The 26,356-nt window shown below is 45.2% G+C and overlaps 4 protein-coding genes across 5 annotated transcripts; 2 read left to right on the forward strand and 2 right to left on the reverse strand.

Moving 5' to 3' along the window:
* Positions 1 to 886: 886 nt before the first annotated feature.
* Positions 887 to 2,621, forward strand: urad (ureidoimidazoline (2-oxo-4-hydroxy-4-carboxy-5-) decarboxylase). Of its 2 annotated transcripts, none has more exons than XM_061093644.1 (4): positions 887 to 979; positions 1,283 to 1,367; positions 1,669 to 1,914; positions 2,071 to 2,621. In XM_061093644.1, the coding sequence occupies exons 3-4, from the start codon at positions 1,740 to 1,742 to the stop codon at positions 2,418 to 2,420; spliced, it is 525 nt and encodes a 174-aa protein (XP_060949627.1). In that variant the 5' UTR covers positions 887 to 979; positions 1,283 to 1,367; positions 1,669 to 1,739; the 3' UTR covers positions 2,421 to 2,621. The 2 variants fall into 2 exon arrangements, with proteins under 2 accessions (XP_060949627.1, XP_060949629.1); XM_061093646.1 differs by having other exon boundaries at positions 1,672 to 1,914.
* Positions 2,622 to 5,348: 2,727 nt separating this feature from the next.
* pdx1 (pancreatic and duodenal homeobox 1) lies at positions 5,349 to 8,336 on the reverse strand. Its single transcript, XM_061094031.1, is given in 3 exon segments — positions 5,349 to 5,734; positions 7,911 to 8,309; positions 8,312 to 8,336. Coding segments are annotated over 3 exon segments (810 nt in total).
* A 1,803-nt stretch (positions 8,337 to 10,139) lies between these two features.
* On the reverse strand, positions 10,140 to 13,047 carry si:ch211-140b10.6 (protein POLR1D-like). Its single transcript, XM_061094032.1, has 3 exons — positions 12,926 to 13,047; positions 12,301 to 12,375; positions 10,140 to 10,994 (listed from the first exon to the last, which is right to left on the reverse strand). Exons 1-3 carry the CDS (start codon positions 12,949 to 12,951, stop codon positions 10,652 to 10,654), a joined length of 444 nt encoding a protein of 147 aa, XP_060950015.1. The 5' UTR covers positions 12,952 to 13,047; the 3' UTR covers positions 10,140 to 10,651.
* A 1,142-nt stretch (positions 13,048 to 14,189) lies between these two features.
* Positions 14,190 to 26,133, forward strand: lnx2a (ligand of numb-protein X 2a). The gene is made up of 11 exons (XM_061094030.1): positions 14,190 to 14,231; positions 16,542 to 17,101; positions 20,816 to 21,051; positions 21,168 to 21,305; positions 21,513 to 21,712; positions 22,279 to 22,692; positions 22,804 to 22,977; positions 23,239 to 23,416; positions 23,515 to 23,740; positions 24,174 to 24,332; positions 25,469 to 26,133. The coding sequence occupies exons 2-11, from the start codon at positions 16,698 to 16,700 to the stop codon at positions 25,602 to 25,604; spliced, it is 2,265 nt and encodes a 754-aa protein (XP_060950013.1). The 5' UTR covers positions 14,190 to 14,231; positions 16,542 to 16,697; the 3' UTR covers positions 25,605 to 26,133.
* Positions 26,134 to 26,356: the final 223 nt, after the last annotated feature.

The following is a 26,356-nucleotide window of genomic DNA, read 5'->3' on the forward strand; positions in this document are numbered from 1 at the left end:
ATTTGGTGATTTGGCTACACTTTGTATTATGAGTGGTATTCAGTCTTAGCTACCATCATTGGTCTTGGCCATCTCAATGTACTGCATTTCCCGACAAGCCCTGAATACGATCACTTGCTCTCACGTTCTGAAGTGGCATCTTGCCCTTTGTTGTTTAGGATCACATTCTCCTGCCGCTCAATTTCACCCCTGCGTGTTCGCTAATTTTAAAGTGTTTGTGGCTAAAAAGAAAGATGAACATTATGACGAAGAGGAGGGCAGAGTCTTTGTTGGATCAACCTAAACCTTGTCACCAAAAGTACAGGCATGAAAGGGAAAGAGACCCAAGTTTTACTGGGTGGATAAAGCCTCTCACAGGCTGTGATACTAAGGCCTGGGGTCGTTGTTGCAATGTACAGATGGTGGCTGAAACAACTTGGTTTTTTAAAAATCACGAAAAATAAAGTGGTGCCAATTTGTAGAGAACATCGGAAAAAGGACCAGTTAGTCACAGCAGTGAAGATGGCAGAGGTAAAACTATCAGGGTCCTTGAACATAACATCGCTGTGCGGGCTCCAGACCAACTTGTGGATGAGGATATCATAAAGTCTCACTAAACGTTACAAGGCACTGGCCCATCAGCGCCTGGGTGGAGCTGGAACTTTCTCACTAAGGTCAACCCTAAGGTCACTAAGGTAATTTATTTCTTTACACTAACCGATGGCCCTTCCAGTCATGTGGTCAGGTTGATAAACTGTTACAAATAGGCAGCATCAAAAAAATGTATCTTGTTAGGACGACATCTTTTCTCAAAATAAAATCATTTTGAATCTCTGGTGGATTCTTCCAAATTTCCCATGAGGCAACTCTGCTTCTGTTCCGCTGGAACCTCGTGCGCATGTGTACAGCTCATGTTACCTGGATAGAAGTGAACAAGTCTGACAGGTCCGTTTTGCAATAGTGTTCAATATCTGTTTGATCAGAGAGCGTCGGTGACTCAGTAAGTTATCATCCCTTAAACCTGATTTGACGTGTCATTGCAGTTAGACGCTGGTTGTTCATATTAAAGTTAAAGTTTAGAAGTTCGTGTGGTAGTTAGCCTCCTGTTAGCTTAGCCCCTGAGCTGAGTGTATGTGCTCCACCTCTGTTCTGTCAGTGGCTGTTTGCCCAGTGACATGTAACTATATCACTTGCATGCACTGCCCCCCTGTGGTCAATTCGTGGCATAACGTTTAATCCCTGTTGCTGTGTTAAATTACTGGTTTCTTACGTGAAATAATTATTCTTATCGTGTGTTTTGCAGATATCACTCTCACACAAACAAATCTACCACTATCCTCTGCCAGGTTTGCAGCCTCCTCCTGTCTGGAATAAATCTTCATCTGAAGGTGAGAAGTTGCTGCTTTTTCTCTAACCAGAAAATCTGTCCATCCACACTGTCGCTTACATAGGTCATAAATTCACCCTCCTCTATATTAGTGGATGGGATATGAACCTAAGTACAAAATTAAAGAACACATTCACTGTTGTTTTTCCATTCCTCTGTCATTTGATCGCACTATGTCCAGTGGTAATTGTTTGCCCCTTGCGTTTGAGCTCTATAGCAAACTCCTCCCCTCAGCATCACATGAAATGACAAATAAATGATTAACCTATAGCCAGGCGTCCGGGGTCTGGTTCTGTGTCCAGCAGTGTATTGACCTCGGTGGAGTTCAAAGACTGTCTCTGCAACCACTGAGGACCCTCACACCCGCGTGGACATGGACATCGGCACAGTGAACACTCTGTCTTATGAAGATTTTGGGAATATTTTTGGTAACGTGGTGGAGAAATGTCCCATCATAGCCGCTGCAGTGTGGTCCAGTCGTCCCTTTGCCAGCTTGTCTGCTCTGGAGGCTGCGTTCAGTGAGTTCATCGATGCTCTGCCAGAGTCAGGTGAGACACACACCTACGGTTTGGTAATATTATGTCATGATTGTGTTTGGTGGCTCTTTTGAGTGACATTCAAATGGCTTCTATTCTTTGCGTAATGGCACAGATAGACATTATATGAACAATCCAGAGCAATAATCAGTCACCATGTGTGTCCAGGTAAAGAGGGCATCCTCAGGTGTCACCCTGACCTCGCGGGCAGGGACCTCCAGAGGGGCACCCTGACAAAAGAGTCGCTTGAGGAGCAGGAAGGAGCCGGCCTAGACGCGCTGGAGTCAGCTGAGGCCTCGAGCATGGCCCGGCTCAACGAGCAGTACAAAGAGCGGTTCGGGTTCCCGTTCGTCATCTGCGCCCGGATGAACGACAAGAAGAACATTTTACGGCAGCTGTCCGAGCGCTGTCAGCACGAGGGCACGGTGGAGAGGGCGCACGGCATCGAGGAGGTGAAGAAGATCGGCCGCCTGCGTCTCCAAGGCCTTGTGTGTCATGACACACAAAACAAGCTATGACCCTGAATCAGTGCGGAATCTCTCCTGCTCCAGTCATTACTAACAAACATTTACATGCTGGTGATACTTGTTTTATATCCAATGTGTGTGAGGTATTCATCCATTACTCTGTGTACTTTTTTAGACAATAAAGGAGGTAGAGCGGGTCCTCCACTAACCAGAGGGTTGGGGGTTGGACCCCGGTCACCCCTATTCTGCATACCGAAGTGTCCTTGGGCAAGATTTTGTATTACTGTGAGATGGAGAGGGTGCTGCTGACATGGATGCACTGTATGAATGTGTGTGGTAATGGCAAAACTGTACTGTAAAGGCTTTGAGTGGTTATCGTTACCATTAAACATTCTCATAGCGTACGTGTTATCAAGGCATATTTACATTTCTAAGTAAAAAAATAATACTGTCATTTAGAATTATCAGAATTGTAAGTCATAGTTAAAGAGCATATACAGAAATCACGACAAACGTATTTTCATATATAAGTATTTTAATCCACAAATCAATCTGAGCAAAAATTAGCAAATATTAAATGTTTATATTGGTAGAAATAAAATACTTCAGGTCCTGAATTCCTTAAAGCTCCATGGGCTAACTTCCATTTCAGAATTCGTCCACCAGGTGTCACCATTGCTCATTAAGTTGGCTCTGGCAGCAGCTACACAGGAATATGCAGATATGTGAGTTATCAACATCTCAAATCTTTTTTTTCAGGACATTTTCCTGCGTATATATTTCATGCATGTGCGTTTGATGCACAAGAGAAAGTTGGTGAATAAGAGATTTGCACTGGTATTTGGTTTGAGGAGCTGAAATTGGATTAATTGGAAAATAGTTATATGTGCTGCCATGACTCATGATATGGATCCGCAAAAGGCCTATATTGCGTCATGGGTCCTTTACTGTTTGCACTTTGAGCACACTAGAGTTGCACTAGATTGCACTAGTGATCTCGCACAATTATGTGTATGGCATATTGGCGTTTGTGTGTTGTGCTGCTATGGTAAGTTGTGGTGTAATTATTTTTCACCTGAAGTGCAGAAGAACCGGTCCTGCTTGTTGCTAAGTGGGTCATAAAGTCCCTGAAGAGTGTACTGATGCTCCACACTGACATCAACACTCTGAACACTCTGTCTTATGAGGATTTTATGAATATGTTTGGTAACGTGGTGGAGAAATGTCCCCTAAAAGCTGTTGCAGTGTGGTCCAGTCGTCCCTTTGTGAGCTTGTCTTCTTTGGAGGCTGCGTTTAGTGAGTTCATTGTTGATCTGCAAGAGTCAGGTGACACAGACACAGCTACTATTTAATAAGTGCTTGTCTTATTTTATATTTCAACCCCAAAGAAAAGTTTAGTGGCACTTTAAAGGGGGTTTAGTTCATATAAATGACGTGTACCCTGTGCGTAATGGCGTAGATAGACATATTAACAGACCTGAGTAAACATGTGTCCAGGTAAAGAGGGCCTCCTCAGGTGAATCAATGTCCTGGCGGGCAGGGACCTCCAGAGGGGCACTCTGAGCAGGGAGTCCCGTGAGGAGCACTCATCGAGGAGGTGAAGAAGATCTGCCGCCTGCGTCTCCAAGGCCTCGTGAGCCATGACCCACCATGACCCTAAAAGCCTCAGTGCCATCAAACCTACACATGCTTTTTGATTTATTCCAAATGTTTATGTGCCAATCATCCATACATTAAAAGATTTGGATCACTGATTCTATAGTTTGACACTTTATTCTACATTCATGATATGTATATCAACATTCTTAAGCATAATGGTGACAATACAGGCCTCTCACGTCTCTCAGGTGAGAAACAGGGTTCTGTATCCATGTTGCTGCCTCTAAACAGAAATGAGGGGGTGTGCTGACATGTGCATTAAGACATAAGATAAAGCAATGTCCCGTCAGTCCAGATAAGCAACCATCAACTGACATCCACAGGGCTTACAGTGGTCCTTGAAGAAGATCCCATTAGAGTTTGGACATTAGTAAACATGTTGTTTCACTCGGTCCAATCTTAGCTGCCTTGCGAACGACAGGCTTAATTATTGAATCTCACCTGTGCAAGTTTATCAGATACACGTCATGATATTCGTTTTATTCTAAATGTACGTGCGACAGACTATTTATACTGTGAAATTAATCTTTTAAACAATAAAATATATGGATCATCGATTATAGTTTTAGAATTTACACTATAGGCTTATATACACATGCGATCATTGCAAATATTTAGCCTCTTCCTGTCATATTATGTGTATTTACACTTATTAGCAGAATGGTGACTATACAGTCCTCTCACATCTCTGAGGTGAGAAACAAGTTTGTGCAACTGAATCCATGTTGCTGCCTCTAAACAGAAGGGGGGGGGGTATGCATGGAGAAGTTGATTAAAGCAATGTCCCTTCAGTCCAGCTAGGGAACATCCAAGTGTGACGTCCAGTGAGGGGCTGCAGTGGCGCCTGGGGGAGATCAAGAACTTCAGCAGAGGGGGAACATGAGTTTTACCAGTCCTCTCAAATTGTGCATTTGGGGTTTTCCATATTAAGATTAAGATACATTTATTTGTCCCAAACACATGCACAGACATGCACAAGCACACTCATGCAAGGAGGGAAATTTAACCTCTGCTTTTAACCCATCTGGTGCAGGACACACAGAGCAGTGGGCACCCATGTACGGCGCCCGGGGAGCAGATGTTGGGGGAGTAAGGTGCCTTGCTCAGGGGCACTAGACAGGGTAGGAAGAATCCTCTTGGATTTTTGGACAGATCAATCCAGGTTCGTCTTTTTGTTGTTTCTCCATGGAGTCGAACCAGAGACCTTTTCTGCCTATAGTCCAAGTTTCTGCCACTTGTCCACCGCCTCTCCATATTCTTGGATAAAAATGTCCCTGCAGTATCTCTGGGTCGTCCTTTACATAGTAAGTGTCCTGTGGTCTAGGCGGTCTCTCGGGACCCGGCAGCGGACAGAGAGTGGGCGCGCAGCGGGGACACGGGCGGCGAGGAGGCGTGAGCTCCGTTGGTGGAGGAGACGCCTCCCGCGGCCTCCCCCTGGTCCCCGGAGGTGATGGAGGAGTCCTGGTCCGGGTCCGCGACCCTCACCTTCCTGCGGTCCTCCTCCTTCTTCCACTTCATGCGCCGGTTCTGGAACCAGATCTTGATGTGCCGCTCGGTGAGGCCCAGGGTCAGGGCCAGCTCCACGCGCCGCGGCCTCGAGATGTATCGGTTGAACAGGAACTCCTTCTCCAGCTCGAGCAGCTGCGCACGCGTGTAGGCCGTCCTGGTGCGCTTGTTCTCCTCGGTCTCAGCCATGACGTAGGCTCCTATAGGGACAGACACAGGCTTTACACATGGGACCGTAGAGGTTTATTATCATGTTTGATTGGATTATAATTTCAATTTGTCTGTGATAATTTAACCTATATCGCATTTTGTGTTGTTATGATGACCTACATGCCGGCTCCTGCAGAAACCACAGGGTATATTTGCCTTATGATAGCCGCTAGAATAAACACTTATTCACTTGTTATGTTATAAGGAAATTTGATTTGCTCTAAATATACGTCCTCAGTCCGAGCTGGAACTGGGAAGCAGCAGGTGTTATGGGGACACTGTTTTGTTATTTTAGGGGAAATTTGTTTTTAAATTACAAAGTTAACTTTTATTTAATTTTGTTGGGGCAAAGCTTGTTGAGATAATTTTGTTGTGCTGCTTTGGTTATATTAGCTGTAACTGTGGACAAAGTAAATTTTGTGTCTTTTGGTCACTTGGGCTTATTTATTTGCCAATTTAACCAATAGCACCAAAGTCTCATCTTGAACTCCTACCCAAATAGAAATTAATCTACTCAGCCTTATCCAAGATAAGTATTGTGCAATTATTATACCCTGATTACCTTTAGAAATGTTTCAGCTAAAATCAGTGATCACTCAGATATTTAATATATTTCACATATTTAGTCAGTCCAGTTTCAATTATATGGGTAAGAAAATTGAGTCCAAACAGGCCCCATTTTAATTATTGTGATTAATATATTTTTACACACTAACAATATAATTTGAACTTTTTTATGAATATACAAATCGTGTTAGGCCATTAACAGTTCATGGCAGAAAAAAACGATATCAACTTTTTTTATATCACAATTGCATGCCGTTTATTGATAAAAAATTATCGGAATTAATCAGGTATAAACAATACACACATTATGTCCACAATATGCTCTAATAGTCACGCATTCTTAATCAAAAATCTGTGCGTAAAAGCAGGGAACTGTGTTAAAGGAGAGCTGTGATTGGCTTTGAAGACTCAGTGTTAAAATATCATGTGTATAAATTTACAAAAACCTAACAAATGTTTTTTAGATTTTCTGAGAATTTTGTCTAAAAAGTAAAAATCTCCAGGAAACTTTTAGTCGGGAAACAAAACCAGCACGTACTTTTTCCCTTATCGCAAAACCAAATACTGTGCACTTGTTGCAAACCTTAATAAAGCCATTCAAATTGCGGGATTCCTTTATACATCAAAACGATTAATTTAAGTCATTTGAGCTGCAAAGTTTAAAATCACTGTTAATATAAAATCTCCACATGTCTTTTAAAGTCATTAATCAAACATGGAAGTGGCAGATTTGGGCGTTTTAACATCTTATTATAGTCTTATAGTTTCCATCTATTGTGTGTCTGTGATACAGACATTTGTGAACATGCTGTGTAAAGACGAAACACACATTGTTTGCGATGGTAAGACCTGACAAATAAATACTTAAAAAGTTTAAAATCACTGTTAATATCAAATCTCCACATGTCTTTTAAAGTCATTAATCAAACATGGAAGTGGCAGATTTGGGAGTTTTAACATCTTATTATAGTCTTATAGTTTCCATGTATTGTGTGTCTGTGATACAGAGATTTGTGAACATGCTGTGTAAAAACGAAACACACATTTTTTGCGATGATAAGACCTGACAAATAAATACTTAAAAAGTTTAAAATCACTCTTAATATCAAATCTCCACATGTCTTTTAAAGTCATTAATCAAACATGGAAGTGGCAGATTTGGGCGTTTTAACATCTTATTATAGTATTAGAGTTTCCATCTATTGTGTGTCTGTGATACAGAGATTTGTGAACATGTTGTGTAAAGACGAAACACACATTGTTTGCGATGATAAGACCTGACAAATAAATATTTTAAAAAGCAGCACTGGCTTTCCGGGCCTTTTACAAATTGATTGACAAGGTAAACTGAACCACCCAGGATCATATTGTTGGGAGCATGATGTCATTATTCAGGCGTCACAGAGACTCAGTGTAAACTCAGTTGTGAGTGCAATGACTACACAGTAATGTTGGAAACAAAAAAACTCAACATGGATTTTGAATTGAAAAGACTCGTACATGAGCGATTAGGCCTGATCTGAGAAATCCCCTGTTGAGGTTCAGTTGGTTTAAATTATGGATTTATTTTAATACATATTAATTACTGATGGGGTTTACCTGCCCACTGTCCCTTCCAGGTGTGTGAGTGGGATTTTGTAGTTTTCATCCAGGGGAAAGGGAGGTGATATCTGCTCTGCTCCACCGCGTCTCCGTAGCCTGCGGCGGGCTGGAGGGTCTGCTGCTGGAGCCCCTGCGGGTGGTGCAGCTGTGGCACCCCGGGGTCCTCCCGCAGGCCGGGCAGGTTGTAGGAGGGGGCGATGTCAGAGAGCCCGGACTGCTCCAGGGCCCCCATGGCCGGCTGCGTGTAGATGGAGTGCACCTGCCTGCTCATGTAGAGGCAGGGCGGCGGGCTGTGGCTGTAGTCCTCGCCCTGCGGCCTCTGGTAGGCGCAGGAGTCTTTGAACACCTGCGAGGGGTAGTAGTGATCTTCCCGATTCATGGCTGCGGATGACCCGGGGCTCTGGGGCCGGTCTGCTCGCACATGTACCGGAGCTGCTGGCCTGCCTCGGCTCGCCTCGGACCTTCCTCTCCTCTCACCTGCCTCTGGCGCAACTGCGTGGCCCCCGGCGGCTCCGCACAGGTGTGTCACTGTGCCACCATGTGACTCTGCAGCGCACAGGCCATTGGCTTCACTGTTTGCTCACAACGACAGACCTGGCTCCAGACTCCCAGTTTCCAGGATATTGTCCAGCTTCTTTTTTTTTTTTTTTTTTTCCTTCTTCAGTGAATTGAGCAGAACGCATGTGAGCGCGTAAAAATCAATGTCCCTCTGTAAATACCACAACCTGAACCCATGTGTTTGCCCCCTCCAGCTGTGCAGGGACCCTACACCCATGCGTAAAGAGCCTGGTCAGGGGTGCCACTTTTTAGTTCCCCATGTAGGGTTTGCCCTCAAACACATGCACCCATCGACACTTTATAGGGATGTATCTCCTGTCTGCACACTGCAGCAGATAAATCGATGCGGATGGGCGCAAACATTGGTTGACCTGCGAGATAAGAGACCTGCATAGAGAGACAGCTGTCTTGGAAACTGTGGTGAAACATCACCTCACTCCCTCCTCCTCCTCCTCCTCTTTGTCTACACCTTCGTGACTTTTAAAATGTTCCCATGACACTTCTGCAAATGCATCATTTAACACCATTTAGCGAGTGTCCCCTGCACGATGGGCCCTTGACCAGCGGTCGCTGTACTCCGCCTGCACTCTCACCATGTTTGCCGGCCATTAGCAGATGTGTGTGTCCGTGTGTGTGTGCTCGCCCCATTTAACAGCAGCTCTCGTGGTCAAACCAATTAGGTTGGAGAGAGCAACAGAACTCAATTAACAGGCGAGTGCACGGAGCGTGTGTGCAGCTCACCTGCGCCTTTATGCAACATCCTGGGCCTCTGCTGTGAGATCGGTGTCATTTAGCTTTTCCTCGTGTAAGCCGCAGCCCGATGAGGCTTTTAACTTGATAGTGTTTTATCGACACACTATTTGCACTGAGTTCTTCAAAAGCAAGTGCTGCATTTTCCACTGTATCTTAATGGGGCACTCAGAGACGCAATAAAGTTCAAGTAAACCAATTCCATATAAATCATCCCCTGGCTTGCACTATGGCTTAATGGTGTTTATATTTGATCATTGTTGCAAAGAGGAAGGAAACAGTTAACCCAGGCTATTCCCCCACTACAGTGGAGAAGGACAACGTGATTTATGAAGCATGAGGGGTGTTAAACGCATTTGAGTCCCCTTTACAGACAGAATGTTTCTGCATAATGGCTTCAGGCCCGGAGAAACACAGCTTCACTTTGCTATAATAGACATGTGGGTAATATGTGAGCATAAAGACGTTTATAAAATGACCAGGATGAGGAACAATAAAAAGAAGGAAGCCTAACCTTGACCACATGGATAGGACAGATATAAACGGCATTACATTTTCAACACTTGAGCAAATCCATCTGTTTTTAAAAAGCCCCATGACCCCATTAAAACATGTGGAAATAGTGAATACCTTTGTTTAGCGAGAGGATTATTATTGTGAGTCTTTTTTACTATTATTTCTGTTACAGCCTATTTAAATGATAATTAACCTACTCATGTTGGATCTGAGGACGTAGGCACCAGCAAGAGTGTCAGGAAAAAAAATAAAAGTTCTCCTTTGACAAACAAAAGCATTTCTGATAGCCGGTGTCTACATGTCAGAAAGTTAGACACCTGATAAAACGTGCTTACCCAGTGGCGACAGTTGCGCGGCTTATGTAAACATTAAGGCAAGTGAATGATGACAGGAGAATGGTAATCACATTATAATTGAAATCAATCCTCCTTTACTGTAAGTGAAACAGAATTACAACAAATCATGAATCATTTGAGAGGGGAGGATATGGACAAAAAAATCAAATGCTCTTATGTCCTGAGCTGTAACGGCCCCTTCATAGTTTATTTACTTAAAACTTCTGTGCAAAACTTGGGGGGGGGAAAGAAAATCTTAACTACTGGTTGCGTGAGCGATGTCAAGGAATCAACTAAACCTAAAATATGTTGGTAACCTCAAATGTTAAACAACTCATTAACAAGTGTAGAAGACGATTGTCAGGCTTGTCCCTCTGTGGGGAAACAAAGTTAGGTCTTGAATTAGTAAAAAGTTAAATTCAGTGTCTTTTCTGCCTCCTTTTAAACAGCCTGGTGAACAGGACTCGGCAGGTGTGCGTTCTGAACAGAGAACAGTCTCAGGGATGTCCACCTCTGTCCCCCCTGGACAGGAAGTGGTCTCTGGTAAAGCAGTGTTCCTCCTCTATAAGCAGAGGTGCCTCACTCACGAAGTCTGTGTTTGTTCTGTCCGTCGTCCCCGTGTTTCCTGTCTCTTTTGTCTCTGTGTCTGTGACTCCTCTCTTTGTCTCTGTCCTCTGTTTTGTCTTTAGTTCTTCTGCTTTCCCTGTGATGCTTTTTCTGTTCTGTGTGGCCTCCGTTGCTCTTTCGGTCTCTGGGAGGTGACCTGCTGCGGTGGAGGCTTCTGTCCTGACTCTTGCTCCTCGTGGGCGACCTTGTGGCAGAGTGACTGGCCCTGGGCTCGCTGGAGCGCCGCTGCAGGCCGGTGGAGCGCAGGGTGTTGAGGAGGAAGCGTTTGTTGGTGCTCCGCAGCGGACACTTCAACCTGACAGAGGAGGGAACAAAGCTTTTAACCCTGATGTAACAGTGGGACATGTGTTTGTTTAATCTTGATGACAAGGGATGTGATCATTAGCAGCTAGAAGGCATCAAACTGTTATCATTAATAAGTCATTGAGGACAGTATTGATTTCCTCCATAAAAAAAAAGATGTTGATCTTAAGGATAATTCTTTCTTAAATAAAGCTCAATATCAAGACTTGTGTAAAAAAGCAAACAATGCATTTGATATGGATTAATAACATGCTTGTTAAAAATCTGAATCATTACAAGGATGTTTTGGAAATGGCCAGGACTCCCACAAATTTAAATAGTGAAAAATTGACTATAATGTTTATTTGCGCTCATGTAGAACCATTTAGAAAGATAAGAAATATTTTATTATGAGAGCTAAATCAGGTTATGAGGTACAGTCAAACAATGGTGACATGGAATTGAATTGTAATTATTTAGTTACATTATTTAGTATTTAATAAAATGACTGGATTTATTTAAGTAAGAAACAACCTCAATCTCTACTCTTCTCATCTTATTATTATAAACCAACCAACTGTCCATCCCTTTACTGGCTATACTAGCCCCATGCACAGACTTTACCACTACATATTCTTATATATTTATAAATATATATATTTTTGTTGTTTTATATGTATATATTTTATTGTACTTTCCACTCCAGCAGCACTAGAACACTTCCCTACTGGACACTGACACAATCACATCATTGCATCCCATTCCTGTATCTGTATATATATTCTCCGTATGTGATTCATGTATGTATGTCAGTGTGGTGTTTAAGTGTTAACTGTATAAGCTACTCGATGATCTAAATTTCCCTCGGGATTAATAAAGTATCCATCTATCTATCTATCTATCTATCTATCTATCTATCTATCTATCTATCTATCTATCTATCTATCTATCTATCTATCTATCTATCTATCTATCTATCTATCTCCATCATTCAACCTCCCGAGTTGGAGTAAATACATATACTGGTTTTATCTAAAAAGACTCCAATGGAGAGGAGCTATCCAGTCGACATTGATCTGCCACTGGGGGTGTGAATTGAGAAATGATTAATTAAAATGACGATTTCAATTCTCTACAGTGAAAATATTACAGTGAAGTCTGGATCATGGAGCGTTTCGAGTTGTTGTTTTGTCTAATCTCATTGTTTGTCGTTAATACTTTTGTTACCCCCCCCCCCCCCCCAGTGCAACACAGCTAAGAGGATAAGTGGCAGCTCCATGTCCAGATATGACAGATGGGATGTCACACACGGTGCTCACCATCCTGCGGGTCCCATGGTCTCTGCTCTCACCCGGGCCCGGTCCGTCTCCCTCAGCAGCTCCTCGATCGCTCGCCTGGGGGGGGGGGCAAACAGAGACAAGGCTCAGGTGGGGGGGCGGAGGGAGAAGTGGAGGACACACATGGCACGAAGCCTCAGAGGAGAATAATCTAATTAAGCGAGAGAAGACAAAGTGATGCGGTCCGCGGAGGAGGAGGAGGAAAGTGAATCATTGGTGGGTGGGTGGAGGTGGACGGACAGCGGCGGTGTCCCGGGTTGACCCCGGGTGAGTCAGCAGAGTCCCGGCGGAGGACCCTGGTCCCAGCCGACCTTTCACCACCAGGCCCGGCAGCTAACACTATCTGGTTATTAGCAGGATCCACTTACAGCCGCTACACACACACACACACACACTCTCCATCTTTCAACACGACATAAACAACAGCTGTCGACCCCAAGTACCCCGCCCCTCCTCCTCCTCCTCCTCCGGATGATGGACGGGTGTCAGGGTTTGGGAATCAAACACACACACACACACCACACACACACACACACACACACACACTGTGGGCAAACCGCGGGTACACACGTTCACTGGCGACACACACACGGACGATAACACTCACTGCTCCAGCTCGTTGTCTTCCGCCATCGAGATGTCAACAAGTTACACGCTGCAACAAAGTTAATTCATCTGGAAATCGATGCCTGCGACTCAATTAACTCAACATCTGCTGTGTTTACTTCTCTGCGGGGTCCTTCCACCAGAGGACCCCGCGTTCCGGGTTGTCCTTTGTTATGCCTGATTGCTTCACGAACTTGACACGAGTAACATGCAAAATGGATTTAAAAAATAGGATTAAGTAACTTAGAAAAACCCTACTATTAATACAATTTACAGACTGTGTTCTAAAATTAAACACTGTCCATCAAATCATCATGTTTTAGCTGCATTTGCTGAAAGAATACTCACTTCATGCACTATTATCATTGTTAATGCTGCAGTTGTTGGAGGTGTTTTAAAGATATATTTTATCTGTATGTTTACCAATAACAAAGAGGAATAAGATGAAGAATTGTAGGATGAAATTAAGAAATTTGTAGGTGAGAAATTCATGGGCATTATACTAATAACCTCCAACTGTGCTGCAACTCATCACCAAATTATGTATTCACTATCCCAACACCTAACGCCACGAGTCACAACTTAAAAACTTGTGTGCACAACAGACAATGTGTTTTACTGACATAAGCCACCATTTGCTTTATTTGTTTATTTCCATCCATACTCATTGGATTGATGACTTTTGATTAGTGTCTATTTACACTCATGCAGCATGAATATAGCCATTTCCCCAATAGGGGGACTAATAGAAGATTATTGTGTCTTATCATAACATTTATTTTACAATAACTTTATTTGTATCTGAACAAGGTTCCAAAGCGCCTCACAAAATCCATGGCAAAAAGTGAATTCAACTCAGTTCAATAACAGAGTGATCATATCAAATTTTATTGTACGTTAAAAAGTTAGAAGTTTCAAGAAGATCCCAGCCCCCCCCCCTTTTGCATAATAGTTTATTGCAATAAAACAAAGGCCTTGATCCTAAGATAGCTTAACTTTTACAAAAAAATATAACAACCTATGCAAACGTAAGGGGTCCAAATGCAACAAAGTGCATCTAAACCAGTGGCAGTGTTTTTGACAGGCTGTTTGGAAGCCACCCTGCGAGTTAGCTCTGGAGTGACAGAGCCGCAGACCCCGCCCCTCTCCGCTGACGGGCCACCAGTGGGCGGGTCCGGCACCGCCAAAGGCACGGGGGCGTTTTCGTGCGGGTTTTGCGGATCGGTCCGTTGCGGTGGATGCGTGATCGTGGTCCCGCGGCTGATACTCGTCCCCCCCCTCGCTGGGGCCGGAGCGGCGAAGATCAGGTAACATCACATCTGCACAACATCCGCCGGGGGGACGTGCATGTGTCACTGAGCGGCTGCCCGGGCTCTGATCCCCCCACGGTCGCCTCTTGTGTCCTCGCTGCTCCGCGGCTGCAGGGAGGGATGGAGACACACAGACGGGGACAATGACTCCAGAGGCTCTGCTCTCCTCAGCCTCCGGGTTGCTCTCAGCTCATGACAGTGCAGCTGCTGCCTTGCCAAGGTGATTCAGGGCTGGGGAAGTGTGAGGGTTTGCACCTCTACAGTGAAATGAGTGTGTGTTTTGTGTTGTTGTTGCATGTCTGGAAGCAGCAACAGAACAACAGCAGGCCTGGTTTTGCCAAGTGGCTAACAGCCTTTTTTTTATGGTGTGTGTGGGTCTAAGATAAGAGAGGATGAGATGGGGTTTTATGAGAATGTAGGCTAAGCCGAGAGGACCTCAGATTCTAAATCTGTGGCCTCAAACATCATCTCATCTTATCTGAAAATGTCATTCCTGCATGTGAGGTAGTGCAGGAGCTGGTTGTAAGATTAGATTGCCTTGGCTGGAAAAATGAAAATAGAAGGAGCAGGCACAGGTGCAGGGCCTGCACTGTTATTTATTAATATTGAAAGCAGTGCAATGACAATAACAGTGTGGCCTTGGCCTCTCACACGCAAGCATGCACAGTGAGATTAAACAGAAAGATTTGCCTCAAGCATTCCCCACTGTTCCTATGACTTGGCTGAAGGAATCTGTTGCCTCCGAGTCCAGCTGTGTTTAAAATAGATTTAAGTGCTTTTCATGGCTGACGCTCTAAACTGCTGCCACGGTGAAAACCTGAAGACTTTACTTATTGATAAAGACCATTCGCGGGATCAGGTACCTCAAAAGCTCTTGTGCATCATGCATGTGTGAGTGTTGGTTCTGCTCGTGTAGATTTATACTTGTCCACAAGTCAGTGTGTGAGTGTGTGAGATGTGGTGATGTCACAGCTTTGTTATAGGAACAGAGAAGCCTTGTGTCCTCATGATTAATTCATGTCCAGCTGCGGGATGGAGACAGAAGCAGCCAGTCACACACAGACAGGAGCACGTACTTAAAGGAGGCTGAAATCAGTGAGTACAGGTCCGGTCGCCAAGGAGACAGGAGAGACAGGTTGTCACGGAAATGGGCAGCGACGGAGAGACGAGACGCAAGAAGCAGCGAAAAGGAAACCAAGGGGCCTCTCATCCTCGCCTGGGCCGCCTGACAAACGCTCGGGCTGCACCAGGGAGGAGGAGAGCATCCTGCTGAGAGAAGAAGTGCATCTGTTTGGTGGCTCCTCTCTCTGCATCCGTCTCCAGCTCCACTCTGAATGTCAAGCCCCACTGAACAGAACAGGCTCCGGGTCGTCATGGAGACAGGAGCAGACCCTCACTGGAACAGAGGCAGGTAGTCAGTGTGGCTTGGCTGGCCTGCTGCGTGCCGCCGTACGCCCTCTGCCGTCTGCTGAGAGCAACCGGGGCCCACTGGGGGGGGCTCGGCTGATCGAGGGGGCTGAGGACGCGAGTGGCTGTGGATGTGAAACGCTGTGGAAGTGATCAGCGAACACTGGGTGCATTAGCTGTGGGGGCTGGCTCTGCTCACTGGAGTGCTTTATTTCAAGACTTTGCTTCAGGCATGTTCTCTCTCTCTGTTGCAGAGGAGACTGAGTGCATCTCCTGCACATGGCCTGAGCCAAAAATATCAAGTTCTCTGAGGGGAATGTTTCAAGAATTTCCTTCTCTTTCGTCTACTTCACTGCCTTCATGCTCCCTCCCATCCTCTCCCTGTCTCCTCTTCTTGTCTTGTCTTATGGCTCTTTCAGATTTTCACATCCCATGCATTTCCCGCCCCCCCCCCTTCCTCCTGTCACTTCCCCTTCTTCCCCACTCTGTCTCTTCTTCTCTTCTTGCTTCCTCCTCTGTCTGGCGCCACTCTCCCTCTCTGTTGCGTTGCCCCTCTCACTTCCTCTGATCTGTGTCCTCTCTCTGCCTCAATCCCAGATAATTCCCGCTCTGTGGAATTGGAAGATTGCAGCAGGCGAGAGCAAAAGAGAGATTATACTGTCAGATTAGTGGACAGGAGCAGCAATACATAATCTCAGCACACTCACTGACACACACGCACACACACACACACACACATACACACACTGACACACGCACACAGACTGTACCACTCGCGATCTCATGACGACACGTTGGCCCACGTGCACAAAGCATTTGCCACATGAATAAATATATCAGACACTTGTTGTTTTTCTGAAACAGCTGTTTAACCCTCTTGCTTTGCCCTCTGACCCACAGGGTGATGTGCCATCAGCCACTGGGGGGCATCTGTCCTCTCTGCAACCTGTTCATCCTCTGATGAAGCTTATGGGATAGGAGTGTGTGCCCCTTCCCAACACTGCAGCACCACTGGAGTCATTTGTGCCAAAGCTGAGTTGTGCTGAGGGAACAGGGATGGGCAGCCCGGGCTGCGAGGTGGGTCTAGCCGGGCCGGTGGAGCCAGCACTTGAAGATCTGTGCTCCGAGTGTGGCCAGATCCACCGCAACAGGGAGAACCACCTCTACAACTACCGCCTGGAGGTGGACGACGACCTGGTGTGCCACATCTGCCTGCAGCCGCTGGTGCAGCCACTGGACACGCCGTGTGGACACACCTTCTGCGCCCGCTGCCTGCGCAGCTTCCTCCAGGAGAGGGACTTCTGTCCTCTGGACAGGACACGGCTGCAGCTCCAGGCGTGCCGCAGATCCAGCATTCTGGTTCACAAGCTCCTGGACAAGCTGTCTGTGTCCTGCCCTTTGACCCCAGTCTGCTCCCTCAGCATGCCACGCTGTGACCTGGAGGCACACCTCAAGCACAGGTAATAAAGCTCACACACAGACATAATAGATTGAGACTTGCATAAGAGCATGAACACACCCACACCCACTCACAGATCACACACAATGCATGCCTGACTGGCAGGATTTACTAAGATTTATACAGGTAATCCAGCTTTATTGTGCTCATAAGATGATTAGCAAAGATACCGGCCACTTAGTTACTACGATGCTAATCATTATAGTAATCTTTTACAGCAAAAACTCCATCAATTTACCATTTATCTATTTATAGGAGTGAAATTTTGTTATTTTGATTCATCCACTCTGGTTTTGAACTTACACACAAAAAAATGCTTTTGTGTTTTGTTTTAATAAATAATGAAAATGCCCATTATACTTAAAAAACCATACCAGCCACTCCTCATTGTTTCTGGCAGGACCATTTGGAGATATCATTAATCTCAGTCCAGATCAGGTCAATTCCCACTGGCCTCAACCTTAAAGGTTTCCCGCCGTCCACCCGCTCTGGCTTTGGGCCCGTTTGGACCAGGTGCTGTGAGACCCTGAGGGGATTATTGGGCTGTAGGTCATGTGATGAGGGATTAGTGGTTCCCTACCACAGTCATGGGTTGACGGACCAGGAGCTCCATGTTCTCATTCTGCGATCATGCTGAGCAACTTCAACACCAGAGACCTTTTCAACCATTTCTTCTGTGAGACGGCCAAGGGCAACCCGGGCCTGTGGTGAGTCCGACACGGCTGGAGGAGAGGTCAGCGGGACTTGGGAGAACAAGAAGGCGTTTCGCTCTCAAGTTTTCCCTCTTTTCTCTGCGTCTGTCTTTACTTACTTTCTCTTCCTAGCTTCCTCTGTTGTCCTGTACAGAAACATGGAGCAGTGTGTGTGTCTGTGTGTGTGTTTGTATATGTCTATGCATCAACATTGCCAAAAAGAAATCCTGAGTAGTTAAATGAATAGTGGGAGTTTAAATTGAGGAGGATAAATAATCAGTGTTTGTAAGATTTAACATTACACGGTATTTCAGTTAAAAGTTGCTTTAAATGTGTAAAACCGTCATTTAAGTTGAGTTGGAATGAGTTTGTAATAATTGGTAGATTCGAGCGTAACTACGACTAAATTTCTAAAGATGGTGTCTGTTGCTAAGGAGCCGTCCGCTGGTGTTCTGACATTAACTTATTGACTCGTTATCCTGTGACTTCCTGACACCTCAGCTAAGTCGAAGAGATTTTCCCTAACAAGCTCACACTAACAAGATAATGCTTACAAGCTGTTAAAAGCTTTTCTGAGTCAGCTGTTTTACGTTTTTACTGTCTCTAACATAAAAAAAGTGTAAGTGTCAAAGTTACAGTGTAAAAAGTGATAATTACTAGATATTGGTCTATGTCCTTCTTCTGTACGATAAATTAGGCTAAAATGCAACAGTATTATCACCAGTTTCGTAAAATAAAGTGTCTGTGTATACGCATGCTTGTTGTGTTAATATACGTGAACGTGTACAATTTGTCTGTTGTTTTTTTCCGTATCTCTTTTCACGTGACTTCTCTGCAGCCAATCATTTTTGGCAGACTGGCGAAGGGTGTTGGCGACACCGGCAGCGATTCAGAGGTGGAGCTTGAACCATGTTTTTTTTTCATGTGGCTAGATTTGTTAGCGTTGTTAAATAGTTGTTGAAAGTATTGCGCATAGATAAGCAATTTATTTATTGGTTGTATATACAGTATAAATATTGTTGTTCTCTTAGCTATGAATCTGATATCATAGTTTTCCCGAAAATGCGATAATTTCTTGCCTCTGACACCATTCTTCAACACTTCCCATCTGGCAAAAAGCTGTACGCGACCAAATCAGGCCATAGCAACAAAATATCCAATTGTATTTAATCCAGTGCTTTTAATTCAACGTCCGAAATCTATTCGCGGTCCTTTAAGTTTATCCGTGTTTGGAAATATGGAAGTTCCAGAGATCAGTCCTTTGTTTTTCTCAAAGTAAATCTATCGGAATTAAGGATCCGTATTCTGTACAGCAACTGGATACGTCTCAGCGCAGTTTGCACACATCTAGTTGCTGGGAAGGAGAGGAGTTGTGGTTTAAGACAGTTCTAAGCAGGTCACTGTGAGGACTAACGGGACATTCTTTAGCAAAGATTAGACCTCAGTCGCCCTCGTGGGCTCGCCGTCCCCCTGCCCCCTCAGACTTAGGGTTTAGGTTAGTAACAGGAGCCAAGAGCCTGCTGTGGCTGTGTGACAAAAATGTTTATGGTAAAGATTAAGGATGGGACACTGGACATAGGATTAGAAGACGAGAGGTGGGTCGGTTGATCGTATTATCGAGGGTGTGTCTGTGTGAGAGCTGGTGAGTTTTCAAAGTTTCTGAACCATAGACGTTGAGTTTAAGCCTCTGTGTGAGCTAAACTTGTCCAGGGGCCGAGTATTTGTTTAAAAAGTTATTCTCTGGAGACGTTTGTGGGTCAAAGATAGATGTGAATGATCAATAATTTAGAAAAGAAACCCACAGTGACAAATCACGGCAGGTCACATGGCCACTGGTTGTGTTTGCTGTTTTGATAGTTGCAAGAGAAGATAATCATGGGACAGCCACGGAAAGGAAAGGAAAGGAAAGAGATGAAAGGAAAGGAAAGGAAAGAGAGAGAACATGGACATTTAAATAATTCAAACAGCGTATGGCTGCCACTTAGAGTAAATACTTCACAGTCTATTAAGGATTGAGACCACATTGATCCCCTGAGTCTGCCTGCCTGTGTTTATTTTTAATTGTTCTTCAGTTAAGAGTTTCTATTTGTGGGACAGGATAGATACACCCACCTCCACCAGATTTATTTTGGTTTTGGTAGAAAGAAAACCCTGAAGCAAATACTTTTTTGTCACCATTACATCATATATATATTATATTGAATTATTTCTTTCCCTTCCTATCCTCTCAAATCTGATAAATGGCTGGATTTTTAAGTCTGCGTGCCGGCATCAGCCAGTGGCATGAGTTGTGTTTCAGGTTCTCCTTCCATCCCATTGTTGTGAACACGGTATGTCAAGAGCACCTGGAGGGAATTTCGTTAAATTTGGCTCAAATGTTCAGACTGAAGATTGAATTGAATAGAGTTTGGTAGCCAAAGTCTTTAAGACAATTTGCTGTGACGTTACAAAAACATTGTTTTGCCTTGTGAACACAATATATCTCAGTAACACCTCCAGGGAATCCTTCCAAATTTGGTACACTGTTCACTTGAACTCAAGGATGAACTGAGTAGATCCTGGTGGACAAAGGTCAATGTCACTGTGGCCTCAGGCGTACCACCGCATGGTGTTAATTCCTGTTCTGTTCGCATCGTGTTTAAATCTTTGGTTTTGACCTTTTTCATTTACTGTTTCAGGGGAGAAAAATGTCAGAGCCGGTGCAATTCACATAGCACACAGATGGTCACATATGCACATAAATATTCATGCCCCTACAGACATCCTCTCATAAATGCTTATTTATTCTGTGGTGCTTCCTCACATCTAAAGAATCTATAAAAGAGGCCATGCAGAAATGTTCTCTGGTCTCTAATCGGAGACAGATCAGTGTGTATTACTGAATTACCTGCATTGTGCACAAAAAAAAAAGAGAAGTTCCCTGCTATGGATCAATTCCGTCACATTAATTTAACTGATGCTGAACCTGATTTTCTTTACACGTCAGATGGACTAACAAACTGACACCTGTTGCTTGGTGAAAGGTGTCCCGGGACGCGGTGTCAGCAGACCAGCGTGGACGGCCCCAGATGTGAGAGCGGGGACGAGCGAGCGATGGTGACCAGCCCCCCCCGGTCGCCGTGCTCCCCGCAGACCGACCTGAGAGACCGCACCCCCTCGCCACCCGATGGACCTAATAACGCCGGCAGCAACGGGCCCGTGTGGACGGACGATGCCGGCCTGGACAACCCTGCCTTCGAGGAGAGCACAGAGGAAGACAGTGAGTCGATCCCCAGTTCCGTCCTCTGCGTGATAGAGATTAAACTTGTCAATGAAGTCAACAAAGTTTAGATTGATAAACACAGCATTAATCTCTTAATCTCTCCATGTCTCCAGGTGTGGTCGGGTTGGAGTGCGTGGTCCCCAGGGTGAAGCGGCCCCTCAGTAATCCCTGCATCCACCTCCTCCGCTCCGTCAGCTCCACTTCCTCCGGTTGGGACTGCGCCGAGTCACCGCCTCTCTCCGCCGAAGAGGGTAAGACATCACTTCCTCTGTTTTACTGAGCATCTTCCCGAGGGGGCTGCATGTTAGAGATCTGAGATCTGAAATATTGCTGCTTATCTTCCCCATACGAGTGTAAGTGCTGTAATCTTAGACAGCAGGATAATCACATTACGATACAGTGGTGGAGATTAAAGTCTGAAATGTAGCCGTGTGATGTGATTTGCGTTTTTCCATTAGGCTGCGTGAAGTTGCCCTCACTTCCTGAAGGAGAGATAACTGCCATAGAAGTCCACCGGGCCAACCCGTACGTCGAGCTGGGCATCAGCGTCGTCGGGGGTAACGAGACGCCGCTCATCAACATCGTGATCCAGGAGGTGTACAGGGACGGGGTCATCGCACGAGACGGGAGGCTGCTGGCCGGGGATCAGATTCTACAGGTGAGAGACGTTTGAGGTCACGATCCCTTGTCTCTCAGAAGGTGGTGCAGAAAAGAAAAGTTCAGGTGGAGCAAAAAGAAAAGTTCATATTAGACTTTTACTCCTCAGTTGTTTTATCTATACACTCACACACTGATATAGGGATTTGGTAAATGGATTTGTATTTATATAGCGCTTTTCTAGTCGGATGATGACCACTCAAAGCGCTTTACAGTACAGTTTCACATTCACCCATTCACACACACATTCATACAGTGCATCTACTTGCAGCACTTTGTTATTCTATGGTGGGCTATTGAGGGTTCAGCATCTTGCCCAAGGACACTTCAGCATGCAGATGGTTCAGACTGGGGATCGAACCGCCGACCTTCAGGTTGGAGGACGACCACTCTACCCCTCAGCCACAGCCGCCCATGCATATACATACAAATAAGAAGAAGAAGTACAAAAGTATCACGATATCAAATATGAAGAAATCAACCAAGATGAACGTATAAGTGTGGCATCACCCAGTAAAGCATTTAAAATCAGAATTCAGTTGATGTATTTCACGTCTCTTTTCTAAGGTGAACAATGTGGACATCAGTAACGTGCCGCACAGTTTTGCTCGTTCGACGCTTGCTCGCCCCTGCACCACCCTGCAGCTGACCGTGCTCCGGGAGCGTCGCTGTGCCTCCCGGGCGCCTCCCTCCTCCTCCTCCTCGACCCCAGCTGTGCCCCACGCCCCCTGCTCCACCCCCGAGGGGGCGCCGTCCAGCCCGGCCACGCTCAGAATCACCCTGAGCAAGCGGGACTCCACAGAGCAGCTCGGCATCAAGCTGGTGCGGCGGACGGATGAGTCGGGGGTGTTTGTGTTGGACCTGTTGGACGGAGGCCTGGCAGCGAAGGACGGCCGACTGCGGAGTAATGACCGCGTGTTGGCAGTCAACGAGCAGGACCTCCGCCACGGCACCCCCGAGCAGGCCGCACAGATTATTCAGGTTCATTCATGCTCGATTTCCCTTTAAACACAATGACATTTGAGTGAAGAAAAGAGCACAATAAATCTGATTGAATCTTAAACACTGACTCTGATCCCTCTGACTCCGCAGGCCAGTGGAGAGCGAGTCCACCTGCTCATCGGCCGACCCAACAAACCAACTCCACCCCCACCGCCAAAATCAAGCTCCACCAGAGACCTTTACTGCCTTGATCACTTCCTGCCTAACCACAGCTACACGCCGAGTCCTGGGCCCACGAGCCTGTCTCGCACCAGCACCCACAGAGTGAGGAGAGGACTTATCTTTATGTGTGTGTGTGTGTGTTGGTAGAAATGGGTTGAATTGTGTGTTTATCTTTCCTCATCGTTCTAACAGCATGAAAAGCCCTCAAATAATTTGAAAATCAGTTAAAAATGCTGCTTTTCTTGCCTCAAAATCAGTCAAATAGGAAGTGGATTCCTCCATATTTGACTCTGAGTTGACACCTTCACTGTTGCATTGAGGCTCATTTGTGTGCGTGTCACCTCTGTGTGTTTACACTCCCAGGACCTCTCCCAGTGTGTGACCTGTAAAGAGAAACACATCACTGTGAAGAAGGAACCTCTGGAGTCTCTGGGCATGACCGTCGCAGGAGGGAGGGGCAGTAAGAGCGGGGAGCTGCCGATCTTTGTGACCAGCGTCCAACCACACGGCTGCTTGTCCAGGGATGGACGAATCAAACGAGGTGAGCACTCCGGCTGCGGCGTCAGAGAGTATTTTGCAAGGCCCCATTACTCACCACGCAGATCATTGATAACAGCGAGAGGCTCCTTGCTCCAACAGGTGACGTCCTGCTCAGTATCAACGGGCAGGACTTAACGTATCTGAGTCACAGCGAGGCAGTGGGCACCTTGAAGGCCAGCGCCGCCTCGCCCTCGGTGCAGCTGCGGGTGCTGGAGGTCAGCATGCTGGAGGAGCACGAGCGAGACGAGCTGCTGCCTCACTCTCATGACAGTGACTTTGACGCCAACTGGTCCCCGTCGTGGGTCATGTGGCTGGGCCTGCCCAGGTAAACACACGGGAGAGAAAACATCCCCAAATCCCACAGCTCTGGACATTAAAGGATTTACATAATCAACCAGATGTTTTTTTCTTCTTAAAGCTGAGCAATGTGAACAAAGATGGACTGTAAATCATGTTATGGATTATTCCTGATTTTTCTAACATACTGTAATTAACTATAGGGCACTGTGGGCTTTTATTTGTCATTGGTTGTTGCAGTTATTCTCACTTCATGTGTATTTGTGACCACTAACTAAAAAAGGAATCCGCAATGGTTTGGAACGTCTTTATTTTTATTATACACCCGTATTAGAGTATACTTAAGTTTCTTTTTACAAAATTAATTCTTTCTATAAATGTCTCAAAGGACGTTTGAAAACAAATTTTAAAAAATCACAGAACATTTCCCATCACTTTCCCTCTCTTGTCCTTTCATGCAGCTACCTGCACAGTAGTCATGAGATCGTGCTGCGGAGGAGTCACCCCGGGAGCTGGGGCTTCAGCATTGTTGGCGGCTACGAGGAGACTCACGGCAACCAGGCATTCTTCATCAAGACCATAGTCCTCGGCACGCCTGCGTACTACGACGGGCGCCTCAAGTGAGCGACCAGCCGTCTTTCACATGATTGTCTACGGCTCTGTGTCAGCACTCAGCAGTGATAACGCCAGGCGGTTAATAAGAGATACGATCGACCAAAGTATTTACCGTACTCTGTTTTTCTCCCCTCTTCCCTTTTCATACCAAACATCACAGACGTGGCCTTTTGCCGTTATCAGCATCTTATCTATTGTCAAACTGCAGGCAACTACCAATAAATCAATATTCATTCTGTTTGATCACATCATTATCTGAATATAATAGCAGGAATAAAATAATCTATTGCAGGTTAAAAGGGTCAATGTCAACTTTATTTTTTAACTTTTGTTTATTTTTAACTTAAGAAAAGGTAGGTTGATTATTGTAGGTTTTAAAAAAAGTGAGTAAACCTCTGTAGTAAAAAAGCAGACAAAAAAAGATTTGACATTTTTTTTGTAAATGGGCAACTTTTAACCATTAATCTGGAAGTTCCAGAACAAGTTCCATAGCTGTTCAGTTTCATTTCCCTTCACAGAACTGAGGTTAAACTCTGTCAGGATGCTCGACCCCAGGGTTTTCCCTCTACCTTCTGTTGCTGCAGTAAAAAGTAATTTTCAAGGTCATTTTCTACTGAAGGGATTCAGGATAAGTGTGGTTATATTTTATATTTCTCCCAATATCAACAAATAACAGTCAGTAGAGCCTCATATTCCTCAGTGCCAGAAGTCGATTGTTGTCCTAATACAATACTATTGAAAGCAAATGCATGACACACACAATTTTCTTGATTCATTTATTAACTGTTTCATATGTAAAATGTCATAAGCAGAGAAGTGTATCAATAAGAAGTCCCCAGAACCTAAGGTGATGTCTGCAGGTTATTTTTGTAGTTTTACAGAGTAACTATCAAAACTATTAGATATTAGTTTTTGAGGTGATGCAGGAACTGATTTAGTTTAAGTTGAATGAGTTAACAATTAGCATCATATTTTTTGTTGCTCTTTTGACCATTTGTCAGTTAGTGAAATAATTGACTTGTTTCAGCTCTAGTGGGTTTCACTCTTTTTATTGGAAAAGATGGAAGAATCATCCTTTAAGTGTATTTTTTAAGCCTCTGTCATAATGTTCCCGTTCTGACTTGTCTCTGTGTCATCCTAGATGCGGCGATATGATTGTGGCAGTCAACGGCCTTTCGACAGCAGGAATGAGCCACTCTGCGCTGGTGCCCATGCTGAAGGAGCAGCGCAGCCGGGTGGCGCTTACCGTGGTCTCCTGGCCCGGCAGCCTGGTGTAGCTGGGCCAGAACATAAGCAGGCTGCTCACCACGCAGATTCCGAACCCAGAATGTTCTATATTGGGAACGACCTTGGCCAAAGTGAACTGGTACACGCTACTGTATATCGCTCCATACCGGGCTTAATCCAGGACCAAAAGCATCCAGAACTGTAGTAGACCCAGCAGGACGAAGCCTGTCCTGACCAGGTGGGACCTGATCCAGATCGTGCCACGTCACTCGACAGACTGCACTCACACACAGACTGCTGTGTTCATATGGTCATGTTGTCTTCACTCCCACGGGGAGCACGGTACTTCAACTGTTAACAGGCGATCTGTGCTGTATTCATCTCACCAGGCAGTTGTAGAATCCAGGGCTGTATTCAGGTGGATGCATCGTTGCAGGTAGAGATAGAATTTTAAGAAAAATGTAATAGGTAGCCTGTGATCCTCTGTCATCGAGGATAATGACCTATAATCACGTTAATCAAGATGTTCTGCAACACCAGCTCTGTATCCAGCTGAATAAGCCTCGGGCCTTATTAGAAAACCTGCCTCACCCTGGGGGGGAGGGGGGGGCTCAACTACCCCTAGGCCTCATCACCATGGCAACCAGCTGCCCCATCAGCTGGAGTTTTCTACATGTGTGAATGTGAGTTTGTTAATAAACATTTCCTTTAAAGGATTTATTGTTGCTCTTCCATCAGTGTGAGTTGACCATTAGAAGGCAGATGTGTGGTTGATAAGAGCAGGAGGCCGTTTATTACCAAC

This window comes from Limanda limanda, chromosome 20 (assembly GCF_963576545.1).
Source record: "Limanda limanda chromosome 20, fLimLim1.1, whole genome shotgun sequence".
NCBI lineage: Eukaryota > Metazoa > Chordata > Actinopteri > Pleuronectiformes > Pleuronectidae > Limanda > Limanda limanda.